The 17,723-nt window shown below is 40.6% G+C and overlaps 1 protein-coding gene across 2 annotated transcripts in view; it reads left to right on the plus strand.

Annotated features, from left to right (window-relative positions):
- The window catches only part of LOC127652731 (trinucleotide repeat-containing gene 6C protein-like), an 84,114-nt gene that overhangs the window by 56,413 nt on the left and 9,978 nt on the right, over window positions 1-17,723 (plus strand). Inside the window, exons 1-10 of one of the 2 annotated variants that reach the window (XM_052139061.1) lie at window positions 3,652-3,751; window positions 4,904-7,294; window positions 7,809-8,003; window positions 11,292-11,455; window positions 12,120-12,197; window positions 14,506-14,563; window positions 14,651-14,799; window positions 14,900-15,031; window positions 15,819-15,962; window positions 16,129-16,248. In XM_052139061.1, the coding sequence (XP_051995021.1) occupies window positions 3,727-3,751; window positions 4,904-7,294; window positions 7,809-8,003; window positions 11,292-11,455; window positions 12,120-12,197; window positions 14,506-14,563; window positions 14,651-14,799; window positions 14,900-15,031; window positions 15,819-15,962; window positions 16,129-16,248 (3,456 nt within the window). In that variant the 5' untranslated portion in view covers window positions 3,652-3,726. Of the gene's footprint in view, window positions 1-3,651; window positions 3,752-4,903; window positions 7,295-7,808; window positions 8,004-11,291; window positions 11,456-12,119; window positions 12,198-14,505; window positions 14,564-14,650; window positions 14,800-14,899; window positions 15,032-15,818; window positions 15,963-16,128; window positions 16,249-17,723 lie in introns of those variants that run through there. The other variant, XM_052139060.1, reaches the window with a different exon arrangement.

A 17,723-nucleotide genomic window follows, 5' to 3' on the forward strand; every position in this document is an offset into this window, starting at 1 on the left:
TTTGCACTGACAATCATAAGCTCCGCCTAACAGGATTTTTGCCATTTTGGATTGTTTTGAAAAATACATGCTCAAAATACTTGTTTCTTTGAAATACTCCTAGGGATTTCATGTCACAGGTAACAAATGTTGGTGATGCTAATTAGCTAACTAATTTTTGATATATCAAACGGTGTTGCCATGGCGACGCGATAAATAACGTTAAAAAATGGGGAAAAGGAAGTGTCTCAAATCTTCTGCTTGCATTGTGTGATTTACATCAAAACTGAGCCAAATGTTTGGCCTTGCGGGCTGATCACATTAATGTGGCTATTGTGGTTCACAGTCATAGCGCCACCAACTGGTAGAAGGAAGTGTAGCACTTTTAACAGACTTTGAAATATCCATCTTATTTTTACCTGAATTACTTCAAATGTTTTTAGAATAATGTCAGTTCAGATTTAAAATTCTAAAGTGATTCTTGATATCTTAAACAGTGTTGCCATGGCAACGTATTACATTTCATCATTCTAATTTATGTATATTCACCTTTTTTAGGTACTTGGCATGCTTGAATTTTCATGAAATTGTACACACACATCAGAGTTGTCAGCCATTACGCCTGGGTAAAAATGAACACATGGGCATGGCTGGGGAGCTCTCTAGCACCACCTTTATGGCAAAAGTGGTAGGGTCAGTTTCTTCTATGGTCACCAAACTTGCTACATATATTGCAAATATATCATCAAGCCAGACAACTTTCAAAATTACAGTCATTAGCTCCACCCAACAGGAAGTCAGATTTAATGTGATTTCAGACATTTCAGATTTAATGTACTTTTCTTTTTTAAATTGCAGGCCCTAATCTTTTGAAAAGTCCTCCAAGGGGATTCATGCTACTGGCACCAAATTTAGGCAGTATCATGCCAAGACATTGAAGATGTTAAATTGTGAACTGATGTTGCCATGGTGATGTTATAAATTAATGGCACAAATGTGAAACAGGAAGTTCCTTATATCTTCTGTGTGCATTGTATGATTTTGATGAAAATTCTGTTGTATGTTTAGTAATGGGGGCTGATCACATTTATGTGGCTATTATGGGTGACTGTCATAGCGCAACCAACTGGCACCAGGAAGTAAGGCAATTTTATCAGACTTTGAAATAGCCCTTTTGTGTTTAAATTAATTGCTTCAAAATTCTTTAGAATAATGTCAAGACACTGCTGATGTAAAATGTAAAAGGATATTTGTTATCTTAAATACTGTTGTTATTATTATATACAACATATTAATCATTATTATTCCTTTCTTCCTGTATGCATGGGTGTGTAAGGCGGCCTCTGTAGCACCCCAATTTTCACCTAAAGCCACCAAAATTGGTACATATATAGTTCTCATCAAGCTTACAACTTTAATAATTATAGTCATTAAAATAGATTTTTTTAATATTTCAGTCTCTGAACTTTTAAATACTGCTCCTAGATGATTCATGAGAATGTCACCTCATTTAAACAGCATTATGCCAAGACATTGAAGATGCTAAATTGCAAATAGATTTTGATATCTAGAATGGTGTTGCTATGGAGAGGCATTCAATTAATGGCGAAAAATGGGAAACAGGAAGTGTCTCTTATCTCCTGTGTGCAATGTGTGATTTAGATCAAAATGTATATGTATGTTTTGTTTTGGGGCTAATCAGATGGATTTGACAAATTTTGGTCACATTCATAGTGCCACTACCTGGCAGCAGGAAGTGTGGCTCTTGCAAGAGACTTTAAAATAGTCCTCTTATATGTACTCAAATTGCTTCAAAATGTTTAGAATAATGTCAAATGCATGTCCACCTTGCAGTGTTTTCAGAAAGTCACATGGTGGAAATGGACCAGTTGTGCTTGGGCCTTTCATCGCTGCTTGCAGCTATATTTATTCTTAAACTTTTAAAAACTTTAAATTGCATATTTCACAGGAAACTTAGAAATGACAAAGGAAGACTTCTAGTCAAAGTAACAAAGGACATGATCTTTCAGTGTTTCCAAGCCAGTGCTGCAGTTTCTTAAGGCCTATATGCACATGTAGTTCCACTACATGTGCTCTGATTGATCGGATTGCTATCCAATTGGGTAAGCAGATTCCATTTACTCTTGACCACATAATTTGTGTCTCCATAAACAGATATAAATCCATTAGTTAATTCCCATGCTGTATGCAAATATAACACAGTTCACTTGTGTAAGATAGTAATACTGGGCAGCTAAGTTTAGCTTTGATTTCATAGATCTATTTGTTTCAATATGTCTGAGAACGTTTCTGTTTAACTCTCTATTCACATAGATGGAAATTAATGTTTGCGTTGTTATCCATGAATGCTTGATCACTTGTAGATTTTGGGGCACCTACATTTTGACACCATTATAACCATTTTGTATGCACCTCCTGAGATAGTTTGAGTGATCTGATTGCTATCCATCATAAAATGCATATTGGAGGGAATTTATATTTGGTCTGTATGAAGTGAGCAAGTGTAAATACCCTTTTAGTAAGAATAGGCACAGAGAAAGTAAAAGTTGTGCCACTGTGATAAATGTTTGTAGTGGTCAATATTCATAGAGCAGAAATTAAATAGTGTGTTCACCTCCATTTAGACCCAGGCGAAATCAACCAATAACTGTTTAAGTAGTGAAAACTAAATCCAGCGTTTATAAGTTCTTGTTTGGTTTTTTCACTTTAGAGTCATTTGCAGAGAAAAAGGATAATCAATAATGAGGCTTTGATTACATCATTGCATATTTGGCTGGAAAAAAGCTGCCATTGAGTTTGAGTATAATAAAAGCCTGTTCTCCACGGACTTTGGTGTATTGTGTATATAGGAGGCGCTGGGATCTTTTGTAAACAATGCCCTCCTTGATGCCAGGAGCTGGTGTACTTTTGTAAGTTTTCATTCTCTCTTGCTCATTCTCTCTCACTCCTTGATCATTATAGCATGGGCACACACTGCAGAGACATTTAGCCCTTGGCCACCTGCCCGCCTCCATGTGAGCCTCATTTGATGCATTTATCCTGTTTTTATACAACCATTCAAGCACAGTTTTCTTCAAAACTTGGGATCGCACCTCTGGTATGCAGAGCTACAGCTGCATATAACCACTGACTGTACTTAAGGTGCAATATCCCTTTAAAAGTAGAACGTATACTTAAAAATCATTAAGAAGGAGGTGTGTACATGTTTCTGTGTTTGGACTCTCCTTGCAGTACAGCCTAAGCTCTGAGACCAGGTTGCTTTTGTGCATCCATTCAACGAGTTCTATTGTAAGCAGCGGAGCTAATTGTAGCCTGAATGGTCTCGGCTAAATGTTTTGTGACAGTTTGAAAGCATGAAAGAGAAGAGGCGCACAAGGAAAGGAATCCCCCTTTTTGTTTTGTTTTTCCTCCCTCCTAATGGCACAACGAAATGCTGTTGTCGTTAATCTTGAAACTCCAATGCAACCCCTTTTCCCTCCCTCACGAGAGATCGAGAGAGTCTGCTTTCCGAATCAGGAATAGAGGTAGATATAAATATACCTTGGGTGAGGGAACAGAGATGAGATCCTGCTGAAGCCATGTGGGACGAATGGGGCGGTCGCTCACGTACTGAGCAGCAGTTCCTTGGCAGCATTTCAAATATGAGACTCCGAAGCCTTGCAAGCAGCAGACATATTGTTATAGGGATGGCCAGTGCTCTGCACGCAGCCTAGAGCTTTTCTCAGGATGGTCGGGCGACATCTCTCTTCAGGTACTTTTCCACTTCTCTGCGACCACCACCCCCCCACCCCAGCAGCAGTATTGCTTTCTGCTGTACTGCTGCTGTTTTTTTTTTTTTTGTCATAGCATTCAAATAGCTGCAGATAAAATGCAAATCCTTAAAGCTATGATATTGTGAGTTAGAGATTAATGCAGTGTAGAGGTTGGCTGTGCTCATCTGATAAGATTTCTTCACCAAGACACTGTAAGATTTTGATGGTAGCTCTAAGCTTTTTTGGCTTAGGGTTATTTTAGTTTTGATAAAATGTAAAATGTAGTTCTTTTACTACGCAGTGACTCAACAGAAAGATAGTATTTGTTGGAAACACACTACCCCCTCTCTCTCATACAATGTCCTTACCTGTAGTTAAAAGTGTGTTTTGTGTGGTTAGGGACAGAAAAGCCTGGTGTGAACAAGCGCTGCTGCTTTGCTCAGATCTGACATGGACTGAGCCATGCCTGCGAATGCAAAGCCACGCAAAAACAACAACAGACTTGATCCAGTGTCAGGAAGCTGTACAGCATTTGCCAACTAATCACAACAGGATTGTGGTATCCGTGTGTGTAGGCATTTGCACTGTTTTCAGTGTTGTTATCAATGTGTCTGATTTAGAATGAGCATATTTCTTTGAAAGCGAAGTCTGTGGTTGTAATCTGTCAGACCAGCAGAGGAAGATTGTTGTGATTTGGGGAGCTAAGGCTTTTTTTCGTGACAGCAGTGGAAAATTATGGCTTCATGCAGTCACTGGTGCATTTATTTCATTTTTGATGTTACAACCCTAGCTATCATTTTTGAAAGAACAAAATGGAAATACAGTTCACAACCTGTCTTAAAAGGAAATATTTTTTTATCAAACAAATGATGATCTATTTTGAGAACTTGCATTTGTAAGATTAATTCTGCATTTCAAAAGTGATTTAATATTTAAGTGAATTTATATTCATATAAATTGAAATAACTTATGGATCAATGTATGAATATACAGTAGAGTGATAAAGATATTATTTCATTGTTGTGAAGATGTGTCTTGTTATGTCCTCCTATATTATTTTTAGATTCTGAAAATTAATACACATTACTGGCATTGTATTTAATTTTTTAAATTAAATTGATTCTCTCTCTCTCAATCCTTTTCTTCCATAGAGCTGCCCCCACAGAGTGGCCTGGCAGCCAAGTATGAGAGTTTACCCCCCATTCGCAGTACCATTACAGCCTCTACCAACAGCTGCGGTAGCTGGGATCCACTGATTATTGACGAGAGTGATACTGAGGCGTGGCCTTCCATTTCATGCAAAGAAAGCCACGCTTCTGCAGGATGCCCCTTGGACACTGAAAGTATCAGTGGCGTTAGCAGCACAAGAAGCATGAGCATGGCCACAGGAGCTGGCCACCAAGGACATTTCTCTGCCAATCACCCCAGCAAAGCCAATGCCAGCCACTCAGGAGGTCTGCTCTCTAGTCAGGGTGGGTCCAGCAGAGGCTGGGGCACTGGCCCATCTCCTGCCATTGGAGGGGAAGTGAAGAATGAAGTGTCCAGCACATCAATGGGAGCCAGGGGTTGGGGCTCCTCCAACTTTAACTTGAACTTAAACCCCAATGCCAACCCTTCTGCCTGGCCAGTTCTGGGACACAAAGGGACCGGCATGGGTGGCTGCAGCTCTGGAGGAAACAACCCCCCTCCTTCTAATCTCTGTAGCCCACCGGGTGCTCTGTCCAGCCAGGGCTCTAGCAGCAGTGGCAGTATAGGTGGTGCCAATGGAAATTCTGCAGGTAGTGGTGGTAGTGGCAATGGCAACACCACATGGTGTAGCTTTGTGCCCAGTGACTCCTCACAGCCACACTCCACCCCATCCACGAATGTGTCTTTCAGCTCTGAACCTCCGAACCTTAACACTGATGGACCAAATCACACTAATCAGGAGCCCAGAAGCCCTAGCAACAGCCTGCCTAACTGGGGGGTTGGCCCTACAGGCATGGGCTCATTTGTTCAATCTCCAGGAGGAACCTCACAGGTCAATGGAGAGGAGGAACCTGTTTGGGGAAATGGAGATGCCAAGTCTGTTAGTGGCTCAAAAAACTCTGGTTGGGACTCCGCGAGCAGCTGGGGACAGGGAGGGGCCTCAGGCACAGCTGGCTGGGGACAAGCTGCTTCAACTGGAGACTGGGGTAAGCATTCCAACAGTGAAGCCAAAGGATGGGATTCTTCAGCCTCTCCCACCCAAGAGCAGCAGCTCAATTCCTGGGTCCGTGTGGCCAATGCTCCAGCCAGTGAGGGAAGCAGTGACAGCATGGAATGCCATTCTCACAGGGATCATTCACCAAGGGATGAGGCCCCTCCAGTTTTACCTGTCCAGGAAATGGATCCCAGGGTTCTGTGCAACACTGGTTGGGGACAGACACCTGTGCGCCAGCACACCACTTGGGAGACAGAAGAAGCTGCACGCTCCAACCGCAAGAATGACATTGGAACTGAAGCCTGGGGCTCGTCCTCAAAAACAGTCAGTGCAGGACCAGTGCCATCGTCTGGTAGTGCCAACCCAAACTCTAGCACTGCATCAAGACCTGACTCTGGGGGCAAGAATGACAGCCCCTGCCCCAGTACTGGACCTGCATCAGGCTGGGGTACAGCCATGCAATCACCACAGGCTGGCTCTGGTTGGGCAGATCCAACCAGCAACAAGAAAGGTTCCAGTGGTCCTGGAAGTTGGGGCAGTAACCCACCTGTAGGTCCAAGTGGTAACCTACAGAAGATTGGTCAGACTTGGGGTTCTGAGGAGAAATCTCCTACCTGGGAAGACAGTCATTCTAAGGCCAAACCACAGGGGTGGGTTGAGGGGCCCAAACCAACTCATGGATGGGGCAACGGACCTGGTGGAGAATGTGGGTCTGGAGGAGAATGGGGTGAAACTGGAGATGGCAAGAAAAATGGCCCATCCAGCTCTTCTTGGGAGGCAGAAGGAACAGGCTGGCATGAGGGCTCCAGAGGATGGGGTAAGCCTGCCCCGGCAGTAGGTGGAAACTGGGGAGATGCACAACGCCCCAGTGTGCCATTACAAGGATGGAATAACAAGCCTCAACAGGGCACCAATGGCAATAATGGCAGTGCAAGCATGGGTTCTTGGGGAGGCCTTAGCACTGTGAAGCAAAGTGGCTCTGGATTGACTGGAGGAAATGGTGGAGGTGTTAAACCTGAGCACACTGGAGAGCCTACTGGATGGGAGGAACCCTCTCCACCCTCCATCCGTCGAAAAATGGAGATCGATGACGGTACCTCAGCATGGGGTGACCCAAACACTTACAACAAGACAGTCAATCTCTGGGACAGGAATAACCCTGGGATGCAAGGCAAACCAGTCCCTGGCAATGCCAACAATGTACCCAACAACCATCATCATAACCCCCACCATAATCAGCCTCCCATACAGAATCACAACCGTGCAGGGCCAAACTCAAACAATAACCACATTTCCCCAGATAATGCTGGCCCACATCTAACAGGGCCAACACACACTAGAACAGCCCCCATGAATCCAGGTAAGAAAACTACAGGCTGTTATATAACAAAACACAGACTTTCATTTACTGTCACTTACCTTTAACAATTTAAAATGTGAAGTGTCATGGAGGATTAGATTATAGTTTGGACAATTTATTGTGTCATACAAGTCAAGACTAATAGTTGAGTTCATAAAGAACAGATCTAAATGTAAATTTTACATTGGGTCAGTCAACTTCAGTACATGGTTTACATTCTGTCTTTGAGAGTAGTTCAACACAGTGTTTAAGTGTGTAACTAGAGTTGGGCCATCATCTGTGCAGAGGATCACTGAGCCTCAGCAGGATGCTTGGAACAGACCTAGTGCCCTCTGATGTCAGTGTGTAGCTTTGCACTCCCTCTGCCAAAGCTCTATATTTAACATGGCCCCTGTGTCAAAAATAAATCAGAAATGTCATATTGCTACATATTATTCCACTTTAGGAATCCTAGATGATAACATGGGTAACTTTTTTGTGCCCTTGTCCTGAGATTTGCAGTATTTCTCTGCAGGATGGGGCGAGATGACTAATGTCCATTCAAAACCTGAGCCCTCATGGGGGGAGCCAGCCGCCCCTGCAGCAAGTGTGGACAATGGCACTTCAGCATGGGGAAAACCACAAGGTGGATGTGGAGGCTGGGGGGATAATGGTCCTGAGGTCTATGGTCGAGGCAACGGACCTCCTGGACCTGCCCCCTGCAAACCTGGTTAGTTTCAGGGAATTACATTTTTATAGCCCCAGTTTTATTCATTTATTTTATCACTTTAAATATCTGCTATAAGTGATTTATAAAATGTGCTTTAATTTCTTATAAACCCAATAAAACTCATATGTAGTTTCTTATAAAACCATTGCTTGCATGTTGTACTGCTTATTGTTGATATTATCTATCGAAAAGTTCACTCAATAGATTTGTCACTCTCTAATCGCTTTTACGAATCAAAATACTGTTTTTTTTATTAATTTATATGGCTTTAGCAAAAATGAAAAAACCATGTGCTTGCATCTCCCTGAAATGTGAAAAATGTGTATATATATATATATATATATATAAAAATTTAAAAATTTGTTTTTAAATGTACTTTTTAATTGAACTGTAGTATATAAGCAATATCACACGAGCAAGAATGCGATATGGCCCTATAGTGCTGATGTAGGGCCATATTGCACGATTGCGAGTGTGATATTGCTTATATACTACAGTTCAATTAAAAAGTACATTTAAAAACAAATAGGAAAAACTGAGTATGGTCATAAAAACGCATTTGTGCATGGAACTACTTTCTTACGTGACAAATCAGAATCTGCCGTTGCTGGTTCAAAACAAATGATGCGTCCAAAACTTCGTTAGTAATTAAAAAAGTTCAGAAATAGTATCACGGCTTGTGCTATTTCTAACAAGTTATTGGATAAACAAGGATAGGTGTGTGTGTGTGTGTGTGTGTGTGTGTGTGTGTGTGTGTGTGTGTGTGTGTGTGTGTGTGTGTATGTGCGTGCGTGCGTGTGTGTGTGTGTGTGTGTGAGCGTGTATTTATCACTTTGTGGGGACCAAATGTCCCCATAAGGATAGTAAAACCCGAAGGTTTTGACCTTGTGGGGACATTTTGTCGGTCCCCATGAGGAAAACAGCTTATAAATCATACTAAATTATGTTTTTTGAAAATCTAAAAATGCAGAACGTTTTCTGTGAGGGTTAGGTTTAGGGGTAGGGTTAGGGTCATGGGATAGAATATATAGTTTGTACAGTATAAAAACCATTATGTCTATGGAAAGTCCCCATAAAACATGGAAACACAACGTGTGTGTGTGTGTGTGTGTGTGTGTGTGTGTGTGTGTGTGTGTGTGTGTGTGTGTGTGTGTGTGAGAGAGAGATGGAGCATGTGCAATCACCTGTTGCCACACCCAACCAGAGATGCTGTCAGGTTTCTGAGGATCAACTTTCTCAGTGGAAAAGCAGGGTATTTCTCCCTATTTCGTTGTAGCCGGTGCACACGAGTCGATCACTATAGAAACACTATAGAAAGTTTATATTTAAACAGCACCCATTGTGTAATTAAACAGTCTGTTGTGTCTCTCAGCTGTGTTGAGCTGTAATGCTGAAGTTGTTCGTTTTAAGCAAATTCCTAGCTTTAGTAGTGTAGTTGTAATACGAGATCATGAAGAGCTGTTTTATGTAAATACTGGCTGATGTGGATTCCCTTCACGTTACCTAACTGGCTCATATTACACACATAAATGTTCTTTTGCCACCACCTGCTGGCTAACATATTTAATGTCAAAAAAAGACAAACAGTCGCTCTTAACACATCAGCACTGCTCTTACACTTTAGTTTAGAATGGCAGGAACACAAGCGGAGTGATACACACAGTGAAGCTCGGCGTGCTGATGGTGTCAGACCATCAGTGCTCATGGAACGTCTCTCGTCCAATCAAATTCGAAGGCAGGAATAACTGTTGTGGATATGCGTGTATGCATATATATATATATATATATATATATATATATATACACACTCACCTAAAGGATTATTAGGAACACCATACTAATACTGTGTTTGACCCCCTTTCGCCTTCAGAACTACCTTAATTCTACGTGGCATTGATTCAACAAGGTGCTGAAAGAATTCTTTAGAAATGTCGGCCCATATTGATAGGATAGCATCTTGCAGTTGATGGAGATTTGTGGGATGCACATCCAGGGCACGAAGCTCCCGTTCCACCACATCCCAAAGATGTTCTGTTGGGTTGAGATCTGGTGACTGTGGGGGCCATTTTAGTACAGTGAACTCATTGTCATGTTCAAGAAACCAATTTGAAATGATTCGAGCTTTGTGACATGGTGCATTATCCTGCTGGAAGTAGCCATCAGAGGATGGGTACATGGTGGCCATAAAGGGATGGACATGGTCAGAAACAATGCTCAGGTAGGCCGTGGCATTTAAACGATGCCCAATTGGCACTAAGGGGCCTAAAGTGTGCTAAGAAAACATCCCCCACACCATTACACCACCACCACCAGCCTGCACGGTGGTAACAAGGCATGATGGATCCATGTTCTCATTCTGTTTACGCCAAATTCTGACTCTACCATCTGAATGTCTCAACAGAAATCGAGACTCATCAGACCAGGCAACATTTTTCCAGTCTTCAACTGTCCAATTTTGGTGAGCTCTTGCAAATTGTAGCCTCTTTTTCCTATTTGTAGTGGAGATGAGTGGTACCCGGTGGGGTCTTCTGCTGTTGTAGCCCATCCGCCTCAAGGTTGTGCGTGTTGTGGCTTCACAAATGCTTTGCTGCATAGCTCGGTTGTAACGAGTGGTTATTTCAGGCAAAGTTGCTCTTCTATCAGCTTGAATCAGTCGGCCCATTCTCCTCTGACCTCTAGCATCAACAAGGCATTTTCGCCCACAGGACTGCCGCATACTGGATGTTTTTCCTTTTCACACCATTCTTTGTAAACCCTAGAAATGGTTGTGCGTGAAAATCCCAGTAACTGAGCAGATTGTGAAATACTCAGACCGGCCCGTCTGGCACCAACAACCATGCCACGCTCAAAATTGCTTAAATCACCTTTCTTTCCCATTCTGACATTCAGTTTGGAGTTCAGGAGATTGTCTTGACCAGGACCACACCCCTAAATGCATTGAAGCAACTGCCATGTGATTGGTTGATTAGATAATTGCATTAATGAGAAATTGAACAGGTGTTCCTAATAATCCTTTAGGTGAGTGTGTGTGTGTATATATATATATATATATATATATATATATATATATATATATATATATATATATATATATATATTGGTCAGGTGCTAGTTATCAGACTCCGCTTTATAATGTTTAACAACAGGGCCCCCTGTTGTTGAAAAATGAACTGAGTTTGTTTGTTGGTGCAGTAATGTAATGATTTAGTTTCAGTTGCAAATATTAGTCTGTACTTCTACTATGTACACTTTCAGTAATCTGTTTTTTTTTCTCTCTCTCTCTTCCAGCCCCAAAATCTATGCAAGATGGTTGGGGAGGTGGTGAGGACATGGGCCTATCTGCAGGACAGTGGGAGCAGGATGAGGGGGACATGTGGAACAGCACTGCATCTCAGGAGAGCAACTCCTCATGCAGCTCCTGGGGCAACCCACCCAAGAAGTGCCCACCAAAGGTATAACAGCTACAGATACAAGGAAGCTTCATTAATGGGGCTTTTTCACTGCACTGTACACAACTCGACTCTGCTCGCTTTTTGGGGGTTTTCCACTGTGGATATTACCTGGTACTATTTTTAGTACCACCTGGGTCGGGGTTCCAAGCGAGCTGAGCCGATACTAAATGTGACGTCAAAACCCTGCATATCACTGAGAGAATCGTCAATACCAGCATCACTGGATTTGCGACACAGGACATCAACCTGCTATTTTTTAAATTAGCTACATTGAAAAGTGTAAAAGCTTCACTTTATTTAGTTGACCAGCTACTGGAAAGCTTGCTTCTAAAACAACCAGGCCAATTTGTTACACTTTTGTAAAATTACCATGCAACAACTGCTTTATGCAGCACAACGAGCTAGTAGCTAACAGCTAGCGGTCCTGTTATTGTTTATTGTTTTGTGTCATGTTTAAGATGATGTCACGGCAGTAGAGCTGGCGAAACTATGATGATCAGCCTATAATACCACCCACATTTAGGCGGCACTAAACAGCAGTGGAAAAGCAAGCTCAGAAAAGTAAAGCGAGTCGAACTGTAACATGCAGTGGAAAAGTGCCATTATGTGTCAGTCACATTGCCTGCAACATAATCAGCTGATCCATCTGTGTTTTTCTCTATAGGGAAAAGTCCCAAACAAACAGGACGATGCCTGGATTATGAATCGTCTGATCAAGCAGCTGACTGACATGGGCTTCCCTGTGAGTACTGCTGCGTTTCATAAAATAGATTGTACACTTATGCATAATATTGCAATTTGGACAGATGTAGAGTATGTGTTAGATATTCATTAGATTGGATTAATAAAATTAATCTTGATTATAAATATTAATGCAAATGGTAAAAAGATGGTGTCTGTGTGAATTTTAGCAGGGTTTGTGTAGTTTTTAATGTATTTATTTTAATTAAAACAAATATTTAATTTGTCGTTTCAATTTTAGTCTTTATTTGTTTTCACATGTTAGTCTTAGTTTATTTAGGTTTAAAGTTTTTCAGTGTATTGTAGTTTCAGTAAGTTTTATTTAGTATGTTAGTATATTTTCAGTATATTACGTTTTTATTTTAGTTTTAGTATTTTAGAGACAAAGTTAGTATATTTACCAGAGCTGTTGAAATTAACTCATTAACCTCATGTTATTAATTAAAAAAGTTGAATGTTAATGTTTCTTAATCGCGTTTAATGCTTTTACCATTAATACTGCATAAACCAGCATGAACCCTTGTTTGGAGGGTGGAACCTTTGTCAGTTTTCCACCTGGATTCATTACGCCAACACACACACACACACACCCCAACAGCGCTTCACTGTTAGTAATAAAATGATGGAGAAAGGAGCTCTTAGCACTACTATTTGATGTACAAAACAAGCTCAGATGGGACTTCGGGTGATAGAAATCATGTATTTTCAGCTGATGTAAGGCACATTTTAATTATCACTGAAGCACGATAAGTCTTAACTATCACTTTTCCTGTGGAGTTCAAAGCAACACTTGACACTGGCATTGACTCTTATGCGAATCATGAACACATTTTCAAACCCCGTACACACATGCAACGACTTTATCGCTTGATGTCGCTAGTCTCTTGTGGGATCGTGCAGGAGAGAGAGATCGTTTACGGACATGTCCGTCATATGATCTCTCTTTCCCGCACGATCCTCTGCAGTCGACCTTTATCCCTCTCGGAGGCTTAATTAGCCTAATACGGGACCGGGTGTGTAGGATCACGACCCGGCCCCGCCCTCCACCCTGCCACATCTCTGTACTGTGAAGTCACTAGTGGGCAATCTTACTGCTATTGCTCTAACGTTATTGGTGGATTGCACATCACAGATGATCACAGATGAGGCATTTTGCTAGTAAAGCTACGATTTCATCCTAATTTGACAAAGAATCCGTTTTCTTGTCCCTAAAATTGCACATTGGGCTGTGCAGTGTTTTTATATGAATTGCAGCAGTGCTCATTGCATCATAACATTAATAAGAGGAACGGACAATCAATGTACGAATCAAACTTTTTTTTCAATGCATTATTTTTTATTATGTCCATGTGTACGGTTACAGACGTATCATTTAGAATAGTGCATTTGTCTCCATTACCTTAAAGGAGATGGCTGACATGAACTCTTCTGACACAGTCTTCACTTCTATTGGTTATCGCTTCCGAAAATCGCTCCTCACTTTTCTCAGCTTTGTCGTGTCGCTTGCCACGACCACATCTAATCACCAGAGTTCGCTCATGATGCCGGAAGTCACCAGCTCTTATTGACAATGAATGAGTTGAGGTCGCTTTCTCGCTGGAAGTGGAATGTGTATATAGGGCTTCACAATTGCTGTAAGAAAGCTGATAGTCACAGTCTACTGGCAGTTTCATATTGTAGAGGATGAGAGTTTAAGAGATTTAATGCCCATTGCAGTGAATACTAAACCTATGGGGACTAAATCCATCTTTACACCTCAAATGTGGCACAGAAACTGCATCTGAAGTGGCAATTAGGTGTATTTTCACAGAGCAGAAAATGAAAAAATTTTAATATAGAAATTTGAAATTAATGAAAATATGAATGATTACTCAATGGGGACTGATTCTTTCAATAAGTCAACCTCCCAATTAGACTTTGTGAAACGTTTAATGTTACTTGAACAGGTGATATTTTATTTCTATCTTTATATTGTGGAAGGCTTTGTTTGGAAAGTATTAATAAAGTACTTTATTGTTACATATTGTTTTGTTTCCTAAGATGGAAATAAATGAATTTTGATTGGACAAACATTATATTTATTTATTCTTTAATCAGATTTAACTACAAAATAAATTTGATTAATCGTGTTATAAAAAGTTGTATCGACTGGCAGCCCAAATATTTAAAAATGTGTTTCAGTTTAGTTTCACTTTTTCAATGATGATAGTTTTTAATTTCAGTTAATAAGAACATTTTAATTTAGTTTTCATTTGAGTTTTTCATTAATGACAATAACACTTTGTTTGTCCTTGTGTTTGCCTTTGCAGAGAGACCCTGCGGAGGAGGCTCTCAAAAGCAACAATATGAACTTGGATCAGGCCATGAGTAGGTGTCACACCTGCAAAATCTTAAATTCCTTAAGAGTTACTTTGCCAGAAGATTGTATTTATTCAAAAATCTATTGTTTTGTAGGTGCCCTGTTGGAGAAGAAGTCAGAACTTGATAAACGGGGAATGGGAATATCTGACTACAACAACGGCCTAGTCAATAAACCAATGGGCTGCAGGCCTTCAGTGATCTCCAAAGAATCCTCCTCAGATCGTCCCCCCTTCATGGATAAGGTATCTGCATCTCACAATTAAAAATCTTCTCGTTCTGGTCATTGCATCTAGAAGACTTTACATTATGGTGGACTTTGTATGTATTAATGTTCTTCCTTAGGATACTGGGCTAGCAGATGATGCCCAAACCTCACCGTTTATGCCTTCTCCGAGCCTGAAGCTCCCAATGGGTAATGCTGCACTCCCTGGCCAGAGCCTTGGAGTTGCCATGCAAAACTTGAACAACAGACAGGTAGGCTATGTGAATCAATGTATGTTCTAAGGCAAAGGCCCTGTTTCCACCTGGTATTAAGATACATTTTTGGTGAGCCGATCACATGTGGTCATCCAAGATGCATTCCTGTTTTCACTGTAATTTTATTTAATTTGTATCACCTAAAATTTGCTGTGGTCACATGTATTTTTGACTACCTCTGTATGTGGTTTGTTTTCTGATCACAAAATGATTTGGACCTGTTTCCGGCTGTATTAAGTGCTGACCACTTGTGATTAGATCACAAAAACGCATCACAATACCAGGTGGAAATGAGGTCAGAGAGTTTGCATCATGTAAGATTATGTAAGTTATACAGATAAGTAGGACAAGGTGAATAATCATTAACAATGTGGCTTAAACTGAATACTTATTTTATGTTTCTCTTCCTTTTGACCTAATTATTGTGTATAAAAACAATTTGAAGCTGAAATTAAGATTTTGATTGTTTGATATTTTTTGGTCTCTGCATCATTTCCATAATTTCATTTGTGTTATTGTATAGTTTTGATGACTAAAGTACTATTATAAAATGTGGAAAATAGAAGGACTAAAAATAGAGAAACAAGTAGGTGTGTCCAAACCTTTGCATGGTAGTTTATATCATCTATTCCATTCTGCTGGCTAGATATCAGCATCTGTATGAGCCATTGATAATAAGGTAATCCAGGAATATTAGGTCATGGCAACTTCAATTTATAAGGTGTTCTGTATTTTCAGTCATCATTAAAGTCAGATTCAGAATGAGATTGTTGTGTTTGTGTAGATGCAGAGTGGAGTGTTTGGTAGTAGCGGAGCAGCACAAGCCCGGGCCCTGCAGCAGCAGCCTCCTCCCCAGCCGTCAGTGCCGCCTCTCAACTCGTCCCAGCCTAGTCTACGCGCTCAAGTGCCTCAGTTTCTCAGCCCTCAGGTGAGTCTGCACTCACACACCTAGTGATTAAGCACCTTGCTGTTACTATTTGGTGACAAATACACATACATAAAAAAATTTCAACATTTATTATTAAATTAGTATTTTTTGGGACTGTTGAAATGATCACATGTTTATCTCATGTGATGGTTTTGTTCACTGACAGGTTCAAGCACAGCTTTTACAGTTTGCAGCAAAAAACATTGGTCTCAATCCTGCACTTTTAACCTCACCAATAAACCCTCAACATATGACCCTGTTGAACCAACTTTATCAGCTGCAACTGGTGAGTGTTTTGTCATCTTGTTGATGCTGTCATCTGTAATTAGGTAGTTGACATTAAATATATTTGAGAAGTTGCCATGATGCTGAGTACACTTGTGGCATCAAGGGGTTGCTGCTGCTCCCAATTTGCTAACTGCCATTTCACAACAAAAATTACCAGTGATTGTTTGGATGGTTGGATTGGCATATAAAAAGTAGACTTGTCTGCTGAGTTAATATTTTCACTGCACATTGTGTCCAACAATGTTTGAATTTGGCAATCACTGAGATATTTAGCTCTCAAAAAGCGGTATCCTGATATGTACTTTTTAGGGCTGTCGATTTAACATGTTAATTCAGCGTGATTAATTACATAAAACATTATGCATTAAAAAAAATGAACGCAATTAATCATGTCCTCAGACTGTAATAAGAAAGATTCCTTCCATATAAGCAATTCAAGCATGGAGTACCACCTGTTTTCTCCAGGGCACAGTAAGTGAAACTCACTGTAGAGGCTACGTGCAGCTTATACAGACAGAGAACAAACCACACTTACTATGTGTGATACCACTTATTTTCTTTTCGATCCGATAACAATTCAAGTCCATTATCATCTATACAGATACTTCTATCAAATGTTTTTTTTGGTGTGTGAAGTCTTGGGATAAAATGGGTAATATAAAATATAATTTTAGTCATATTTCAAGTCATTATTATTATTATTTTACTTGTGTGACCCTAAACAGAAAATTCGGTTTAGACTTGTGTTTTGTTTACCCTTGCAAAAATGAACCATCTACACCACTACAAGGCACTGAACCCTGTCAGAATGAGCCTTGTGACAGCGCAAGCACCTGTCTGGTTGAGTCTTTCAGCATGCATGTTAAGATGAGCAGAAGAACAAATAGTTCCCATCCATCACAAGTATTTTTGTACTGAAACGATTAGTCGACGTTATCAACAACGTCGGCAATAAAAAATTTGAATCAAATAGTCGTTTGATCTAATTTAATGTAACATGAGATCACATTAAACTCTAATGATGAGAGCAGCACTGCAGCTCACACCTGACTTAGAAGAGGAAGAATTACACAGCTCACAGTCCACATGCACTCTAAACTTTCCAAACAGCTTCAAGTGATGTAGATCGCAAAGGATGAGGGAATTATAAAGCAAAAATACAAAGTAAGTAAATACAGAAGCACTCTCGTTGTGGAAAAAGTGGAGCTGGGGCAAAACTTGCATGCGCGTTACATCTTAAATGTAGTTATATTTAATGTGTTCTAGCTTTATTAAAGTTCAAATAATACCGAAGCAGTTCTTGTAAATAACTACAAACTCCGAAACTGCAATTTTTCTGTGCAGTCAGCGCCTCTTCTATGAGTTGCACAAGTGTCCCGATCTGAGGGGGAGAGATTGAAACTGCATACAGCTGATGCACGCTCTGTCGCAGGAACGCTCATCCCTCGAGCACCCACGGTTGCTGCAGCTAGA

This window comes from Xyrauchen texanus, chromosome 12, assembly GCF_025860055.1.
Source record: "Xyrauchen texanus isolate HMW12.3.18 chromosome 12, RBS_HiC_50CHRs, whole genome shotgun sequence".
Taxonomy (NCBI): domain Eukaryota; kingdom Metazoa; phylum Chordata; class Actinopteri; order Cypriniformes; family Catostomidae; genus Xyrauchen; species Xyrauchen texanus.